At 37.0% G+C, this 18,511-nt stretch overlaps 1 protein-coding gene across 1 annotated transcript in view; it reads left to right on the top strand.

The window, feature by feature from the left end:
* The window catches only part of LOC129264134 (polypeptide N-acetylgalactosaminyltransferase 2-like), a 56,088-nt gene extending 53,239 nt beyond the window's left edge, over positions 1–2,849 (top strand). The window contains exon 7 of the mRNA XM_064102914.1: positions 2,670–2,849. Coding sequence (XP_063958984.1) covers positions 2,670–2,849 — 180 coding nt within the window. The remainder of the gene's footprint in view (positions 1–2,669) is intronic.
* Positions 2,850–18,511: the final 15,662 nt, after the last annotated feature.

Here is an 18,511-nt window from a genome sequence, read left to right as displayed (position 1 = left end):
TGAAATTCACTGTGTGTTTCTTAAAATGCACCTCCCCCCTTCCCCCGATGTGCAGAGTTTTGTAGATGGGATTTAAGGTAGAAAATCAGTGACTTGATCAAAAATGTTCTTTTATAGATATGCAGTATATTAAGAAAAAAAACTGAAGTGATTTTGACTAATGAATTACATTTGACCACATTTGTTCCTCCATTGGATAGCTTCTTTTCAAAAGTATTCACTTTCATTGCACTAATGTGTCTACATCAATATTAAGGTATTAATATAGATTTTGTAAGTAATTGAAAATTCCTCATTAAAGCGCTTAATTGAGATGTCATCCTGATGTGAAAAGCCCTTTATAGAAGCGGATTGTTATTATTTATCATACATGTATATATAAAGGGCTAGTGGTGTCAGTTACAGCTTGGAGTATGCTCATTATCTGAATAGTTTTGGACATCATTAACTTTGAATACATGTCTTGAAGATTTGCTTAAGAGGAACTTTGAACTATTGGGGCTAATAAACAGTAGCAGTGCAAACGTTTGAATGGGGGGTGTATAACAAGTCGGGTTTGTATGATATGCTTGCACTTTGATACCGAAATGAAAAAAAGAAGAGAAATTTAAATATACTCTTCATGGATATAACATCTTATCACTGTGGTTATAAGGTGATAAGACTGTATTTTCTCCCAGAATGAAGATGAATGAATTCCATGTGGGAAGTAGCTTATCGTTGTAGTGAATATTGTATATTGCAATCATTTTCAATTCAATTCAATTCAATTTTTTTTTTTTTTTTTTCAAATGAAGATTAAAGTGCATGCAGGAAAGAATCTGGTGTTGACCCACATTGAGATTGAGATGAAAAATTTATTTTGTGTCCTTCAAAACTGTATCTTTTAAAAAGAGTCAATGGGTAAAATTTGGTCTGAAATGCTATTCTTTATAGCTTTACGAACATCGTACAAATGATTTCATACCATTTATTTCTATGAATGAAAATCGTTTGTACGGCGATCGTATTGGTATTTGTGACTGTAGCAGAAGACATTTTTGTGATATAATGAATCTCACATTGAGCATGATAAAGGTCCTTATCTACATGTAAACATTGCATTTTCAATCTCAAGTTACAAATGAAATTGAATGTATTTCAATATTAGAATGACATCAGTGAGTCACATAAGTATTTCTCTCTTTTTTTTTTTAAATCAGAAGGTCTATGAACAATTTTGATCAAAAGTATACCTCTCCTCTCCATGAAAAATGTTGTTACTGTCTATTTTAAATCACCAGGTGGGTCTTAAAGGTATTGTTTAACTTTGTGAGCAGCCGATTAAAAAAATTCTCAAACCAAGATGAAACATGTGTACAAGTGCATGTATTAGAACTAATAAACCCTGAAAACAACCATTATTGAGAATGAAAAGCTAAAACTACAAGGCAAACCCCGATTTTGTACATAGGCGTCTAATAGACGCCTAAATAGTACACATAAGTGTATGGGATGAAATTAAGATGGTGTTTTCGGTCACTTTATATTTCAATTTTTGAAGCACTAAATAATTATTTTCGAACGCAATTTTTTCTGGGCTTCATTTTTGTAACATATCACAGACACAGGTGACAAGTGTGACCTTCTAGCTCAGATTTTTTTAAGTCAAATCAATGTTAACCAATCACTTTAAGCTGTTTGTAAAGTTACACTGGTTTTACACACAATTGGAACATGTTCTTTAGATGCTAAGGGTGTGTTCAATGTTGGTTTCCAAATTCAAACAGCAACCTGGATTGTGCTAGATATTGTTTAAAAACGCAGATATGATGAGAAACAAAGGGTGTGTTCAATTTCCATTATTCCCGGTCATAAAAGTAAATGTCTTTCAAATCACGATTTGCAGGAAAATTTAAACGTCGAAAATGATGCGTTTGTAAATGCGATCAGCTCAAATTTACGACCTTGAGCATCGTGAGTGCGGCATTGAACACAGCTGCGTTATGAAACGTCTTTAAATTTTCTCTCACAGTCAAGCCTACACAATCATTGAACACAATTGCGTTTTGAAACGTCTTTAAATTTTCTCTCACAGTCAAGCCTACAGAATCGGGTGCCAGAACTGACCTTTCTTGTGATGGGTCAAACTGAGCACTAAAGCTGCGCTAACGAAAGCGGGATCAACATATAAAGGGCTTTATATTTTCGACACTGAACGGTGCAACGCTGATCGTGTTTGTGTTCGGTGTTTTGGAATTGAGTTTTCAATCATGATTCATGTTGCTGTTTAAATTTTTAAATCGACATTGAACACACCCTAAGTCAACTACATAGGGATATATCATTTAGCACAAGAAAGAGTATGACCAGTCATGGGTAAAGTTATTTGTAACTTACAAACTGCTTTATGAAACACCATTCAGATGTTAATTGTAAGGGACAGAAACAAATAATCTCATATTATTGTGCTCTGCAAAACTTGTATGGATATCTCGAGAAAGGATCGAGATATGCGTAGCTGTAATGTAGATTGGTCAGACAATACATCTCCACATGCAAACAGATGAAAATTGGAATTGACTCACGTAGGGGTTGTTTATCATCCAATCACACTCACGTGTCACCGTCAGTTTAGACGTTCTGATCTTCCCAAACCCCTCACTCTCTAAACAATCTCCCCCGTCCAGGATTACCGCGCCGTCGTCAGCCCGATCATAGATGTCATCAACATGGACAACTTCCATTACGTGGCTGCGTCTGCCGACCTGAAGGGGGGATTTGACTGGAATCTGGTCTTCAAGTGGGACTACATGACCCAGGCGGAGAGAAACAGCAGGAGAGCCGATCCCATCGCTCCCATCAGGTGAGTCCAGAGCTGGGAGGCATTTTTAAAGGGGGGTGTCAAGTTCTATTGGCAAAGAAAGTTGGCTTTATATGGTTGCCTTGGCCTACCAGTCTTCAAATGGTATTTTCTACAAAGACTCATAACTCAGCTTTAGGATTGCAGCAGGAGAGCAGATCTTGTAGATTTCATCAGTCGATTCCAGGGGACTTCGGAGACACATCGAAAGGGGGTGTCAAGTTCTCTTTGCAAAAGAAAAATTCTCTTACGTTTGCTTTACATGGTAGCCTTGGCCAATTGGGTTGTTGATAGTACACATGTGGTACTACATGATCTGGTCAAATTTGGAGCCAAAATTGTAGCAGGAAAGCATATCTTGTATTTGGTAAATCCGAGTTTGAGGCTTTCGAAAGGGGCAGTCCTCATTATATTGAAAGATGGGAAGAAATTGTGAAATATCAGAAGCAGAACTATTTTCAACTCCAGTTTCACATGTTCGGCCAGTGTGTGAAAACAAATAATTTCATCTTATAGAAATCAGTCAAACATTTCTGGTTTGAGTGATTTCTGAGTTCTAGTCCTTCCAGTCACAAGTGTGAACTGGCCCAATTTTTTTTTTTTTGGGGGGGGAGGGTGGAGGTGAAACAGAAGATGTACATGTATATGGTGTAGGTCTTGTCTCCTTATTAGGATCAGAGACCGAAACTGACAGGAACAGTAGGGGATAGAGGTAGAAGAAGGATGACAATGGGGTTCGGGGTTAAATCAAGGGCAATCTGGAAGAAACAATCCTGAGTCGTGTCTGAGACAGTATTTTGAAATCTCATAACCATAAAGATGGCTTGATATAAGTTGCGAGCAGATGATGCCATGTTTTCCTGATTATCTCCATGAGGTCGGTCTTAAATTATTGTGTTTGTTAATGCTATCTGGCTAGAGCTTGATATTAAAGTAGAACTATATTGAAAATCGTAAAAATGGAGAATCATATATCAAATTAAAGGAGAAAATAAGGCGAACACGATGGTGTAAATCATTTATCATGGAGACCGATGGAACTCAGTTAATTGATAGTTTAAAGTTCTCTCTCTGAATGCTTCAAACGCAGAATTACGTCCGCGAAACTGGGGATTTTTTATGACGTCACTTTCTGTACGAGAGGCGTGATTGGCTCTCCAACGTGAAACTCCACTTGCCTGCAAAACCTGTTGCGTGGGTACGTTTTCTCCACATTGTCACTGAATACTTCGATCCCGAAATGAAAAGAAACCCAGAATTTTATCTAGATTTGGATTTTCAAATTGATGATTATGAAGATGAAGAGAATGATGATGAAGTTTCTAGCTCTAGAAAAACAAAGTGACGTGGATAAAGGTATACATTAGGGGAATTACGCCGGTGATTATGAGTCGGACAATTCAACTTGTATGCCGATTCGCTACCAACACATGCAGCTGATAGCTGCTCCGCGGGTCAAATCCATGAAAATGAATTCCATCACGACTACATCCAGACAGAGTCACTTTCTTCTATCAACAACATAATGAGAATGAAAATAATGATATAACTGTACTTACAAACAAGTGAATATATCCGAACCTAGGCTGAAGGTAAATCAACTCAAGGAATAACAGCAGACGATATGCACCGACGATGAATTTCACGTGGCTGGGAGATTGTCACTCGTTCTGTTAGATAAAATTTCTATCTCATTATTTTGACTAAATTACGAAACTCGGAGAATTAGTATTCTACATAAAAATTAAGTAACACCTGGTACTATATTTTTTGAATTACGTTAAAACCTTTTTGAAGCAAAGAAAATGAGGTGAATTAAAATTAGATATAAAAGATCATCCGCCTAGCTCGCATTCGATTGTAAACAATCAGCACGGCGAGCACATAGAGTTGGATAATGCTACGCTTTATCCAACTCTATGGGCGAGCAAGCCACTGAACTGAAAAGACGTATTTTCAGTTCAGTGGAGCAAGCTGGCCATGTGCTTTTGATTGTTTGTTTACAATCGCATGCGGCGAAGTGGATGATCCTTTATATCTTTTTTTAATTTACCTCAATTTCTTTGCTTCAAAAATATTTTATCGTAATTCAAAAAATATAGTACCAGGTGTTACTTAATTTTTATGTAGAATACTAATTCTCCGAGTTTCGTAATTTAGTCAAAATAATGAGATAGAAATTTTATCTAACAGAACGAGTGACAATCTCCCAGCCACGTGAAATTCATCGTCGGTGCATATCGTCTGCTGTTATTCCTTGAGTTGATTTACCTTCAGCCTAGGTTCGGATATATTCACTTATTTGTAAGTACAGTTATTTTATTATTTTCCTTCTCATTATGTTGTTGATAGAGGAAAGAGACTCTGTCTGGATGTGGTCATGCTGCATGGAATTCATTTTCATGGATTTGACCCGCGGTGCAGCTAGCAGCTGCATGCGTTGGTAGCGAATCGGCTTGCAAGTTGAATTGTCCTACTCATCATCACCGGCGTAATTCCCTTAATTTACCACCATCCACGTCACTTTGTTTTTCTAGAGTTAGAAACTTTATCACCATTCTCTTCATCTGCATAATCATCAATTTGAAAATCCAAATCTAGATAAACTTCTGGGTTTTCTTTCATTTCATGATCGAAGTATTCAGTGTCAGTGTGGAGAAACGTACCCTCGCAACAGGTTTTGCATGCAAGTGGAGCTTGACGTGGGAGAGCCAATCACGCCTCTCGTACAGACAGTGACGTCATCAAATTCGAGTCAATTCAGAGACCGATGCGAGGCATATTTCGGAGAGGCATTTTAGCGCTTTTTAATTGGCGATTTCCACCTTATGTATTATTTTCGTTATTTTTGAATACCTTATGGTAATCCTCACATCATTACCTCTCCACTGATATATAATAAGGCCATATTCATAATCAATATATTTCTCCTTTAATATGATTTGTTTTGAAAAGATAGTGGTGTGTATTGGTTTTGAAAGATTGATTGGAAGAGTTACAGTCGATCTGGAAGAACTGCAATTAGTTTATCAGAGGACCTTGTTTTAACACGTTAACCATGAAGTTGCTGTAACATAAAAATTAAGAGATTCTATTTTGAGGGACTTGACAGAAAAGGAGGGATTGGGGTGGGAGAGAGAGAGAGAGAGAGAGAGAGAGTGAGTGAAAAAAGAGAGGGGAATGGATATAGATGGTGAGAGAGAGAGAAAGAAAGAAAGAGATGAGGAGGAGTAGGCCTCTATTAATGTATCTTAGTTCAAAATCCTCATTTCCTGTATACCGATCGAGATGTTTTAACGCTTTCTTTAAAAGTAACCGCTGAAAAGATTTGATCATCGCTCGTATCCTCCGGTAATTTCCTCCAAACCATCCATGCTGAGATTGGTGAGGGGCTGGAAACGAGATGGAATTTATTCCGAGAAATAAAGATGATGAGGCGGAGAAGGAAGAGGAGGTAAATAGGATGTAGAGAGTGATCTCATGGCCTTTGGAAATATTGTAAACAGGTCAGGCAGATGACTTGGTGTTCCATTTTAAGACAGCTGCATATTCTTTTTCATAATCCATTTTTTATTTATGGTAAATTTGAGATGTTCTCATGTAAAAGTAATTTTCTATATTTTGTCAACTGTCTCATCCTTTTTTTTTCATTTGCAGAATATTTCTCAGCATTTTAAAAAAAAAAGGTAAAAACGTGTTTAAATGAAGAGTAGAGTTCAAACTGTGTCATGATGAATTTGGATTTTGATATATTGAATCCAATGCTTATATTACCCTCGACCCCCCCCCCCTCTCTTTTGGGCGGGGTGAATTCTTTATGAACTGTTCTTAAAGATAGTCGAGGATATCTCTTGAAAAGCAGGACCTGTAATGTATATGGTGATTTGCAGAAGAGTCAATCAAAGAATCAGATATCTAGACCATTAATTTATGTTCGTGGCCATGAGCAATTGGGACAGTAGTCACCTTCACTCCAGTTGACAAAAAAAAATTGATTGAATTAAATTTGAGGCATGATATGTTTGCCACTACCAAACACTTTTCTTTAATCAAGATTTTCCTCAACTTTCGATTGCACTTGCCGATACACATTTCATGCAATCCTGTAACAAGGAACTATGCAGCATGTCTATCTCTTCTCCCCTTCCCCCCCCCCCCCGCCCTCACCTCTTTCTTGAAGACCGGTTCTCACACCGTCGAAAGAATCTCGAGACCGACCACATTGACATGCCATCTGTCGGTGTGAAGTCTGCTTCTTTGGTGTGACTGGACATAGCTTAACCACTAAATATTGTATCTGACAAGATATGTGTACATACAAGACCTCAAATGGATGATTACATTTGTCTCCCCCCCCCCCTGCCATTCCTCTTGATGATCAAGCCTCAGTCACACAAAACAAACTGGCTCCAAACCAACCAACGATATGCCATTCATAATAACACTTTGTTTTTCTCTGAGTACAAATTCTGGTCAAATTTGATCAACTTCATCCCATTGGATTTGATTGAAAAGGATGTAAAAGAACGTCCAGTTGATTTAATACATGAGATGCAAACAACATTAAATGAACAGCCACAAACTAAATGATCATTTAACAATTAATAAAAATGAAGAAAAAATAAATGTCAATTATATAAGCAATGTTAAACATAAAATTAATTTGTAAACAAGCAGGACAAACTGTGATGCTAAACTATGCGTTGAATCATGAAAAAAAGAATGGCTCTCAAAAACTGAAATGGCTCTGGTAAAATGAAAAGTGGCTCTCAATTTTTTTTCAAAAATGGCTCCCTTAAAATAAAAAGTAATTTCAACACTGATTTGGAGTCTTCGTTTCGTTATTGTGACTGTAACGTTTTCCATCTTCTGTTGTTTATTTTTTCTGAGGATGATCAGTTGCGAGTCAAGACTGCGATGGGCCATGACATTGCTTTGGTTTAACACTCTAGCAATCACACAAGTTGTCAGTCAGACCTAAAAAAGGGCTCCATTAATATAGATTGGAATGGTAAAGGTTATGAATCCCATTCCAGACCTCAATCTCTACCCCTTTCAGATATTAAAATACATACATTCAGAGTTGCCAATTTGTAGAATTTTATCCTATTTAGTAGGATTTTAAGGGGAAAGAAACTTAAAGAATGATGACTTTTAGTGTGATTTTACAATTTTGAATAAAAATAGGATTTTAGACTTGAAAATGTGATGAAAAAGAAATAAAGGAATAGGATTTTTTCACATTTTCACATTAAGGTTGGTGGCTCTGTACATATCTACAGCTGCTGACTGGCTAATATTATACAAACATCCCCAAAGGAACTTAAATCCCTCAAATCTTGTAAACCCCCCCCCCCCCAAAAAAAAAAAAAAAAAAAAAAAAAAAGTAAAATGAAATGAAATAAATGAAATAATAAAGATAATAATAATAATGATGATAGTGATAATAATAATAATGATAATGATAATGATAATAATGATAATGATAATGATAATAATAATAAAATGAATAATAATAATTATAATAATAAAAGGTACAAAAACAAGTTTTATAAAGGTACATGTAGTATTGTAGGACACCCCATCCCCCGTTCTCTCTTGCCCTGCATCCTCCCCTGGAGGCATCCTGGGTGAGCCTGGTGGGATACACAACCAGCAGTGCATGAATTTCAATTTAGATGAGAGCTGACAGCATATCAACAATAGCAAAATTGTACCGATTATATCATATTCTATTTCTGATACTATATACACTGCATCCCACAAAAAAGGAAATCCATCTTTAGAGTAAGATATCTCAACAGCTGGATAAGGTTTGAACATGAAATTAACATTGATTAATCTCAAGAATGGAATCTCTTCTTTGTTCAAGACCAAAGACTGAATTGTTCACAAATTTCAGAGTAAAAATAATAAATTCTGAGGCATACCAGAAACAAATATGCATAGAAATTGAAGTGTGAATCTGAATTCAATCTCATTAATTAAAGATATGATGAGCCGTCACTTTAAAGGGAGCGTTGTGGCCCAGTGGATTAGTCTTCTGACTTTGAAACAGAGGGTCGTGGGTTCGAATCCCAGCCATGGCGTAATTTCCTTCAGCAAGAAACCCATCAACATTTTGCTGCACTCAACCCAGGTGAGGTGAATGGGTACCCGGTAGGAAGAAATTCCTAGAATGCTTGAGCGCCTAGGCAGCTCAGCTAAAGCCAGGGTAATAATAATAGCAGGGCCCGCTGGAAGAACAGTTTTCGAAACCGAAGGGGCTACCTTGGGTAAATATACCTATATTACTATTATTATTATAGCATCTTGAACAAATCTCAACCCATTTTTCTACACAACTTTGTTTTGATTGACATTAAATTTTCAAACTCTTTTGCTCATCTATGCATAATAATAATAGCAGGGTCCGCTGGGAGAACAGTTTTTGGAACTGAAGTGGCTACCCTGGGTAAATATACCTTTATTATTATCTATTTATGCCATATTTGGTATTTGGAATGAAAATGAAGAAGAAAAGCTGAATATTATGGCAATGTAGATGAAAGACCATCTCTTAATATTTTATTTATGTTGAAAATAGGAAATCCCTGTTTCCTTTTTGGTGGACACACTATACAAGAAGCATTTAAGGGTAAGGTATTTCTCAAGCTGCGTCAAGTTCTGAATATCCTTTTAAAGATGCTTGTTAGTGCAGGCATTAACCCTCTTTCATATCATTTTTGTTGGAAGAGACAATCTAATTGGATTAGTAAAGTGCTTTATATTGTTTCAGGGAGCAAATTATGTCTGGATTAGCAATTTTTACCATGGGTAGAAATATGGAGATAGAGACATGCTTTAGTCTGTTTTAAAAATAGCTTAGAGATGTCTAGTATTCTTATTTGATTGAGCGCAATAAAGACTTGTTTTTGTCTCTTTTTTATGAAAAAGTGTAGAAATTGTTTGATATAGATGAAATGAGTGGTGACATTTATGCCTGGATGCTGAGCCCGAGTCGATCTAAGGTTAGTGCATGTTTCTCCTCCCCACCCGCATTGGGAGCCTGTGACGACAACATGTTATTAGACAACTTCGAGAGTTCTTCTTCCCTCCAGTCATTTTGTTTCATTATAGTCTTGTCGCCAGGCAAATGATGATTGCACGGTGATGTCTGCTACATGTCAATTTTCCCTGCTTCCATCTCCATAGGTGTTTACACGCACACATTGGTACGTTTTGCGTCATGTTAACACTTATGTATAGAAGACGATGGAATGCGAACACGATTCCTCCCCGAAGACCTGAAAGATGTGTTTGATATGATCTCATATGGCATCGATCTCTGTGTTGACTCTTGTGGAAGGTATTGGAGTGGAGTTTCCGGGGAGGTTTAGGGGTTGGTTTTCTTTACAAATGATGGTTAGGATTTACAAAGTTATTTGTCGAGTATTGATCAATGTTAAGTTTGGTGTGTAGGATGATAAACTTGATATAAATCGTTGAACTTCATGAAACCTAACAAATCAACACTTGTACAATTGAACTGGTGTAGTGAATGGATTGGTTTGCATTAAGAATTTACATCAATACGATCAACACATGACTTATTTCGGATAAACTCATCCTCATTTTCTGATGGATCTTAAACCAGAGTTTTTATTTTCTTTCAGTTCAAATTCATTTTTTTATCTTTGAAATTCAAATAATATCAAATTGTACATTTGTATAGAATAACAAGAGGGCAAAAAGTAGAGCAACAAAAAGCGGTGACATGACCTTTGCTCCGGGCTTTATTTGGTCTAAGATATAGCGTTGGGGTTAGAGTCGAAATAGGGTTTTATGTTAGGTTTATCATAGGGTATACTAGGGTCAAATCCAGGGTTGAAGTTTGTCATTCCATTAGTGTATTGAATTTACAGCCGAGCTATTGTCACCGGATCAAATGTCGTGGGACCACAAAAAACACACACTTGAAAAATATAGGCCTATCTATTACAAGAAATTCACATATTATTAAACAATAGAATATAGTGCTAGTGTTAGATTGTATTACATTCGCGATTATGATAATTGATGGAAAATTGAACAAGTTTAATTGCACACCAATGTCCCTTGATAATCCAGTTATACCTAAAAGAATCAGTATATAGAGATTATTTTATGAGCCCACAAAGATGAGATTTGTGTCAATTGCTCCCCATATTACTCGAATAAAGGTTATATGGCATTTTAATAGCCATGTGTGTGAAAAACTGCACCTGCAGCAGTTCACTGCAGTTATTTTGCATTTAATGATATTTTTCTTTCTGTTTCAGTCAATATACTGTTTTGGGGGGTTAGTGTGCCCTGATTTTTTTTGTCTACTTTGCAAGGATGGCAACAAAACAAACCCCAGGGAATTATAGTAGTAGCAACAATGTCAAAACCTCACTATAGTTTATGATCTTTTAGAAGGGGGTTGTTTTTTAACGTTATAAAAGGTACTGCTGTCTTCTTAGGGGTGTTACACTGGTTGGGCATTTCATGATCAGTTGCTCTGAGCCAATCAGATTCCTTTTTGTTTTGCTTATAATATTCTAAAATATGTTGTAATTTATATTTTTTTTACACCTTTTTGTAATCGGTAAGAAGCAATGTTTACCATTTTCTTTTTGTTCGTTCTAATTATTCTGCATGCACATGCCGAGTGAGCTGATCAGCTGAGAAATGTTACCATATAGGTCCCAGGCTTTCTTATTTTTTTTTCCAAATGAATTGATAAACATACCATACAAGATGTCATATACTATTTGTTCTTTGTCAGATTTTAATTACTCAAGGCCGATGGGAGTACAAGTATTAGGGACAGTGATTTTCCGTTTAAAAAAATTGCCTTTTCCGTTTCAGAAAATCTCAAATTCCGTTTCAGCATGTCAGAAAACGGAAATTCCGTTTCCCCATAGACTTTGTACACACGGAAAAGTGACAATTCCGTTTACACATTTACATGCACACTCGCACTGGTCAAAATTTGTATCTGCTACTGTACCAACAACACAATAAAATCCGTTCTAATCGGATCTATGCGGGTGAATAAAATATTTTAACACACCCATTTTGCATGCATACATCCTCCCCTTTCATATTATTAGCATTATTTCACGGTGAAATGATATTTCATCGATAATTTTGGGGGTTTTTGGACATCGTTATCATCAGTCAACGTCTTTTCCCAATCCGCCATCTTGGATTTTAAGACCACGATATCGTGCTGTTAGATCTTCAAACGTAGTAGTTGTAGTTGAACGATACATGTGTGCATGTGAAGCCCAACCCTGCCGGCCGGGTACGGGTACGGTGCGGGGTACGGGTACAATCGAGTGTGCTGATGTCGAGTGCAGTCACGATGTGTGAATTGTCATGATAGTAGCGAAGTGAGATCGTGTTTTCTGGGTTTTTTTTGCCATTTAATATTCTCATTTTGTTGTGATTTTGGAGTAATTTCTGTTGCTATTCTGTGTATTTTGAGGGAAAATACGTTTTCCGTGATTTTCCGTTTGAAATGCCATTTTCCGTTTCAAAAGGCCCTTTCCGTGAATTCCGTCCGTTTTCCGCGATCGCGGAAAATCACTGTCCCTAAAGTATTCCTGTCATATCACATTTTAAAAGAAATTTTACAGTTGAAGAAGGGATTTTTCTTAAGGGTTTATTGGAGACAAATGCCTTTAATAAAGGGGTGTTTCATGAAGGAAATTGTCAGTGACTTTCATTGACAAATTTGCTCTCAGCCAATCACATTCGAGGATTTTAGTAGCTTATAACATTTTCTAGTGAAAAGACATGCACATTTAAAAAAAAAAAAGATTGCAATCTGGTTTTGATTATTTGGGTCACATGATGATTGTGATTATGATTAGCATTTGTAAATTATTCATAAGAAATTTGTAAAGACAGAAAATAAGCCTACGTGTCACATTTCATATCGTGATGTTGGCTTAAAGTATACAAAATCTCATTTTACCGAGCCAAGCATGCTTATTAAATGCACTTGTCTATGAAGTGCTGGTCCTACTTCTTACATGTGTGCTCAGTCTACAATCGATAAATATTAGCTTTATACCGTGTTTACACTTAATCGGCATTTGAATCGGCTCGCGGTTCTGAACCGCGAGCCGATTCAGCATCGGCTTTTTCATAGCGTGTAAACGCGAGCAACTTGAATCGGCTCGCGGTTCAGAACCGGCAATTTGCACCACCAAAGTAGTAGGTTCTGAACCGTGAGCCGATGCAGAAGCTGCTTTTTTACTACGTGTAAACAGAAAGCCGATTCTGCACCGGCAATTTGTGCGCATTTCAATTACTTTACCATTGTGACGTAATTGTAAGCGCACTGATCCAGCGTTGTCTTTATTATATTGTAGGTATGCGTATCATTTTAGGTTTTTGCATCGGCTCGCGGTTCTGAAACGCGAGCTGTAACAACGTGTAAACGCAATCCAAATGCCGATTCTGCATCGGCAATTGGTTCAGAACCAAATGCCGATTAAGTGTAAACACGGTATTAGTTACCATATTTAAATGAGTAGTTTTTAAATGTACACAGTACACAGGTGGCAGATGATATCACAATCGATAATTAGTGCAGAGATGAAAATATTAGTAAAAGGGTCTTCCTCAGTTTTCAATGAATTAGATTAGTGTCTTAATGAAAACATATTAGTTTTGAAATGCCAAAGGTGTACATACTGCTTTTGAAGTCATCATCAATATGTCAAAACATGAAATAGATAAAAATAATGCTAAAAGAATGATTTACAGTATTAAATGCATCTTTCAATATCCATAAATTTGAATAGCTGAGTAAAGTTGATGGCATGAGAGCACACACACCCAGATGTACACAAGTAAGGTGATATGTTTTTATTCTGCATTTAGACCTATTTTGTAGTTATTCGCACTGAATGGTCCCAAATCCATCGACTTTGTACAGGGATAATGCCGTTTTGAAAGTGGTGTAATAAAAATAGGTAAAAGTAATTTTTGTATTATTTTTAAGGGGATTGAGTTTTGGATGCAGCGTATTTTTTTTTTTAAATCAAGCGATTGAGTCCTGAGATCTATATTTTCATTAATGAAGTAATATTTCTGTCATAGATTTTGTAGAACTGATAATTTTTTTTTATTTAATTGGACTAACATGATGTAAAAAAATACAATTATTAGGTCTTTAGGGGTGGTTTGAAAAAAAAGTACTTCCTCCCCAATTGTTGCAGGGGCAAATGCCATGTCACATGTCAGCCCAACCCCTCCCGGTTTATTTCCAATTGGTCTAATGCCAGTTCGTCCTATTTTAAACTTGTCTACTGTCATTTGGTCTACCATCACTTCGTCCACTATCCACATGGTCTAATTTCCATTTTGTCCATTCATTATTTTGTTTAATAACCAGTTGGTCCAATAGCCATATAGTCCATATACCGTTTGATCTAATTGGACTAAGTGGGCGAAATGACTGAAAAGAAAATGGGTATTAGACCCAACTGGTTATGAGATGAAATGGTCATAGACAAACTGGTGATTAGACAGAGTGATTATTGGACCAAATGGTTATTGGACCAAATGGCTGTTAGACGAATTGTTGATGGACCAAATGGCATTAGACTAAATGAAGGTAGACCTTGTGATGAGTGGACAAGTTGGCAATAGACAATCGGCAGTTTACCCTTCCCCCCCCCCCCTTCCTATCTGCTGGTGCCTTATGCCAAAAAGCTGATGCCTACCTGTAAAGACATCCCTTTGAAATTAGTAAGTTGATTCATACCTCATTCCCTTAGCAACATTAAATATCAACTCATAATTCAGATATTGACAGGAGATGGTACATCAGAGAAACCCGATCCAATAATCAATTTATTCTAGCTTAAATTCTTCTGAGGATGGATATGAAATTAGCACGAGACAAGTTGCACTTGGAACGTAATGATGAAATCATTGGGAGAGAGAAGGCGTATTCAGACCGACCCGATCACCAGAATACCCGTAAACTCACAACACTTTGTTCTAGGCTCAAAACGCCAGAAAGTTATTTCCCAAATTTATACTCACCAGAACCAGAGATTTTCAGAGTAAGTTCTTGAAGTTATGAGCATGGGTAGTATGGTCTGAGGAGCAGACGAGGTGCAAGGTTCGAAATCGCTAGCTCCACCGCCCCAAGGCACGTGAGTGTTTCATAAAGCTGTTTGTAAGTTAAGAACGACTGGTGAGTCTTTCTTATGCGCTAAGTAATCACCAATAAATATTTAATGGTGAATATAATTTACCACAAGAAAGAATTACCGTCATTCTTAAAATCACTCTTACGAACAACTTTGTGAACCCCCCCCCCTCCCCCCATGCTGAACATACTCACCAATTCATATCATACAAATTCTCAATATTTGGTTTTACACTACCAAAATAGCAATGGTCTCGGAGAAATCCCTTCAAAAGTTATGTTAATTTTGACAAGCACCTACTGTTTAGGATTTTCTTTCTTGAATATTACAAGTATTTTGATTTCACATTAGCAAAAATATCTGGTACTTTCTTACCGGGGTAGATCAGGGTAAATTTCCTGATCAGGGATTTGGTATTGTTGAACTTTGAGTCGGTCTGAATGTACCTATCATAGTAAGTGCAGAAGGGTTAGATGTAAATACAGAGCAATCTGCAGACAAAATTTTATGTCTGAGAAATCCAGATGTCTCCGATTATATCTTCCTGTGATGGCAATTCAGCCCCAGATATGTGGGATGGAAAAGGAGAGCGATCATGAAATACCGGGTCACTCACCATGCTTGTATGTTATGATTTAGAAATAGGAAGTGCATGGAGTGCGAGACATTTTGAATGAAAGAAAGAGAAAAGGGAGATGCGCGGTCAGAGCTGCCAAATAGTACGATTTTGTCGTATTCCGTACGATTTTTCACTTGAAATACGACACTAGGATTTTTATAGATAAAATACGATTTTTTGAAAATATAGCTATGGCAAGGCTCGACATTACAGAAATACACCTCGGGCAATCATTAATGAAAAATGTTAAGTTTTGGTGGCCCGAATCGGGCAACCAATAATTTTCAAAGTAGCGCAATTTTTCCTCCGATTTTTCACGCATTTATCGACTTTATACAGTTCAAATTGCAACCAATTCATCATGCGCCCTTTTTGTTGATCTACACACAAATACACACACACATGACAGTACATAGCCTTACCGCTATAGCATACAGTAGCTATTATCCTGCCGGCCGGCTGGCGTGAGCTTTGCATGAAACCACAGCAGCTACATGTAGCTATCTGTGCGCTAGCAGCCTATTCAGATTCGGGGAGCTACGATAGGAAATGTTGCTGCTAAGAAATCTTCCACAGAACTTTAAAAATCTATGTCAAAGTCACATTTTACACCAATGAAATGCCCTTCTACAGTCCAGATTACTCAAATCTGGTGTAAACTGATTATCTGCAAGCATTAAAAACAGGAATTATGACCTCTCTTTTGACTAAAAAAGACTGATTTCCAAATGTGTTAATACACATAAAAACACAGGTGAGTACATCACAGTCCCACATGTGCATTTGTATGTATGTTGATACTTGGTTTCTTTCGAAGCTGCGTCTTTTCTAGCAAAAAATAAGCAGACAGTTTCTTTCTTTTTTGTTTATAAATGACTTCTTAAATCACTCTTCATAAAGAAAATACTTTGGGAAGGCATTTCATTGATATGAAATGTGAATTTTTCAAACATTTTGGCAAACAAAGTAAAGGACTTTTCTCACACCTTTTTTCCAGATATAACTTTTAGTTACAGTTTTCTTATTTTTTTTTTTTTTTTGACAGTGGTTAAACCATATACCCCTTCCCATTGAATATGCCTGATTAAAGAATATGTTTCTACTAAAAAAATAATAATACAAACGAAATAAAGGTTATAAAAATAGAAATGCGTCATCCCCAAAAGGTGAGTGAAAATTATTTGCTCAATTGGCTTAAACTGTTGCTACGTACAGCTGTTAAAAAATATTTGTAATGGCTTCTCATTTTTTCCCCCTTCACCATTTTTATTAATTTGTTTTATTAATTTTTTTTTAATTTTCTTTTGTTTCTTTTTTTTCTTTAATTTTTCTTTTTTACTTTTTTACTTTTTTTCCTGTTCTGTTTTGGTGGGGCCACCAAACTTTAATATTGGGCCACCAACAAAAATAATTTGAAGGTTTTGGTGGCCCGAACGGGCCACCACCAAACGGGCCACCACCAAAAAAGTTAATGTGGAACCTTGCCTGTCGGATGTAAAAATTACAGTGAGCACAACAAAATAATGAGATGTATAGTAGGAAAGTACACGACGGGTATGAATAGGATTTTTTGCCTAAAAATAGGATTTTTGGGGTGAAATAATAGGATTTTTGGTCAAGTGTGGTTGGCAGCTCTGCGCGGTAGCTAATGTCTCCTTGAGTTATTGTATTCAGGAATGCAGGGAATGAGTAGTAAAATTGTTCAAAACTGAAAGGAACATAGAATCTTCATTTCTGAAGCCTGTGTCATGGGGACCGTTTCATAAACAGTTACAAATGTAACTTTGCCATTATGGCAACTACCATTGGTAACAGGACTCAGCAGCCAATCACAATCAAGGTTTACAATAATGTCCAATTTACTATAGTCATGGGTCTTTATGAAACTACCCCAGATCTTTATGATTCATAAAAGCTCGCCCTGGCACCAAAAATCATCTCCAAAGAATTCACAGCCTCAACATATTAACCCATGTACGAGCATTTGTGATATGAGAGAAAATATTTGATGTGAAGAACCAGCTTCACGCTTGACGAGATTGGCTGATGAGCGATGACCTACATGTTGGCGTGCAAACAACCCGGAGGCAGAGGACGGAGAAGGTGGTGATCAGAGATGGGGAGAGCAAATTGTTATGATTACATAGTGGGCATCTATATGGATTTTTCCCTTCTTCCCATGAATATTGGAGGAAACGGAGAGCCTTGAGGCACAGCGCGATATCTAATGATTCGGAAAGGGGTAGAATGGCCGATCCCCGACCTCTGGAGCGGCGCAGGCACTGATTGGAAGGATGGATGGGAGGGCTCGTGATGACAACGACGGTGATGATGTTATCATAAGTGGAGGAGGGGATCGTGAGTGCGCCTATCATAACACCTAACGATCGCAGGGCCCGGGATCAATAGTTCAAGCCAGCTTTGCCCGGGCAGGCATTCGGTTGAGACGTAGCTACATGGTCAGATGCAAAGGGTTAATACTAGATAGGAGAGGGTATAATATGTCTTTTTTTTTTTAAAGTGCAGATGGTAAATTTGAAACAGCATGGCAAGGCAATGAAGAGATTGCTTCGAAGCATCATGAAGCAATAACAACGCTTTTAATGTTTATTGATCTGGTGCAATTTGGACAAAAATGTGTTCTGTCATTACAAAAAAAATGCCAAAGAGGTTGGTTCGAAGCATCATAAAATGAAGAACACATTTTCTTGTCAATCTGGTGCAATTTGGATGCAAAAACATCAACAACAAGTATGGTGTTTGTGATGAACCACTTGCATTTCAGCCCCTCCCCCTTCCATCCACCATAATCCAAAATTCATTTTCCATTATGATTTTTCATTATTGACATTATCAGTGGTAGTATTCAAA

Source organism: Lytechinus pictus, chromosome 7 (genome assembly GCF_037042905.1).
Source record: "Lytechinus pictus isolate F3 Inbred chromosome 7, Lp3.0, whole genome shotgun sequence".
NCBI lineage: Eukaryota > Metazoa > Echinodermata > Echinoidea > Temnopleuroida > Toxopneustidae > Lytechinus > Lytechinus pictus.
Note: the sequence above shows the minus strand (reverse complement) of the source record. Positions and strands in the feature narration are given on the sequence as shown.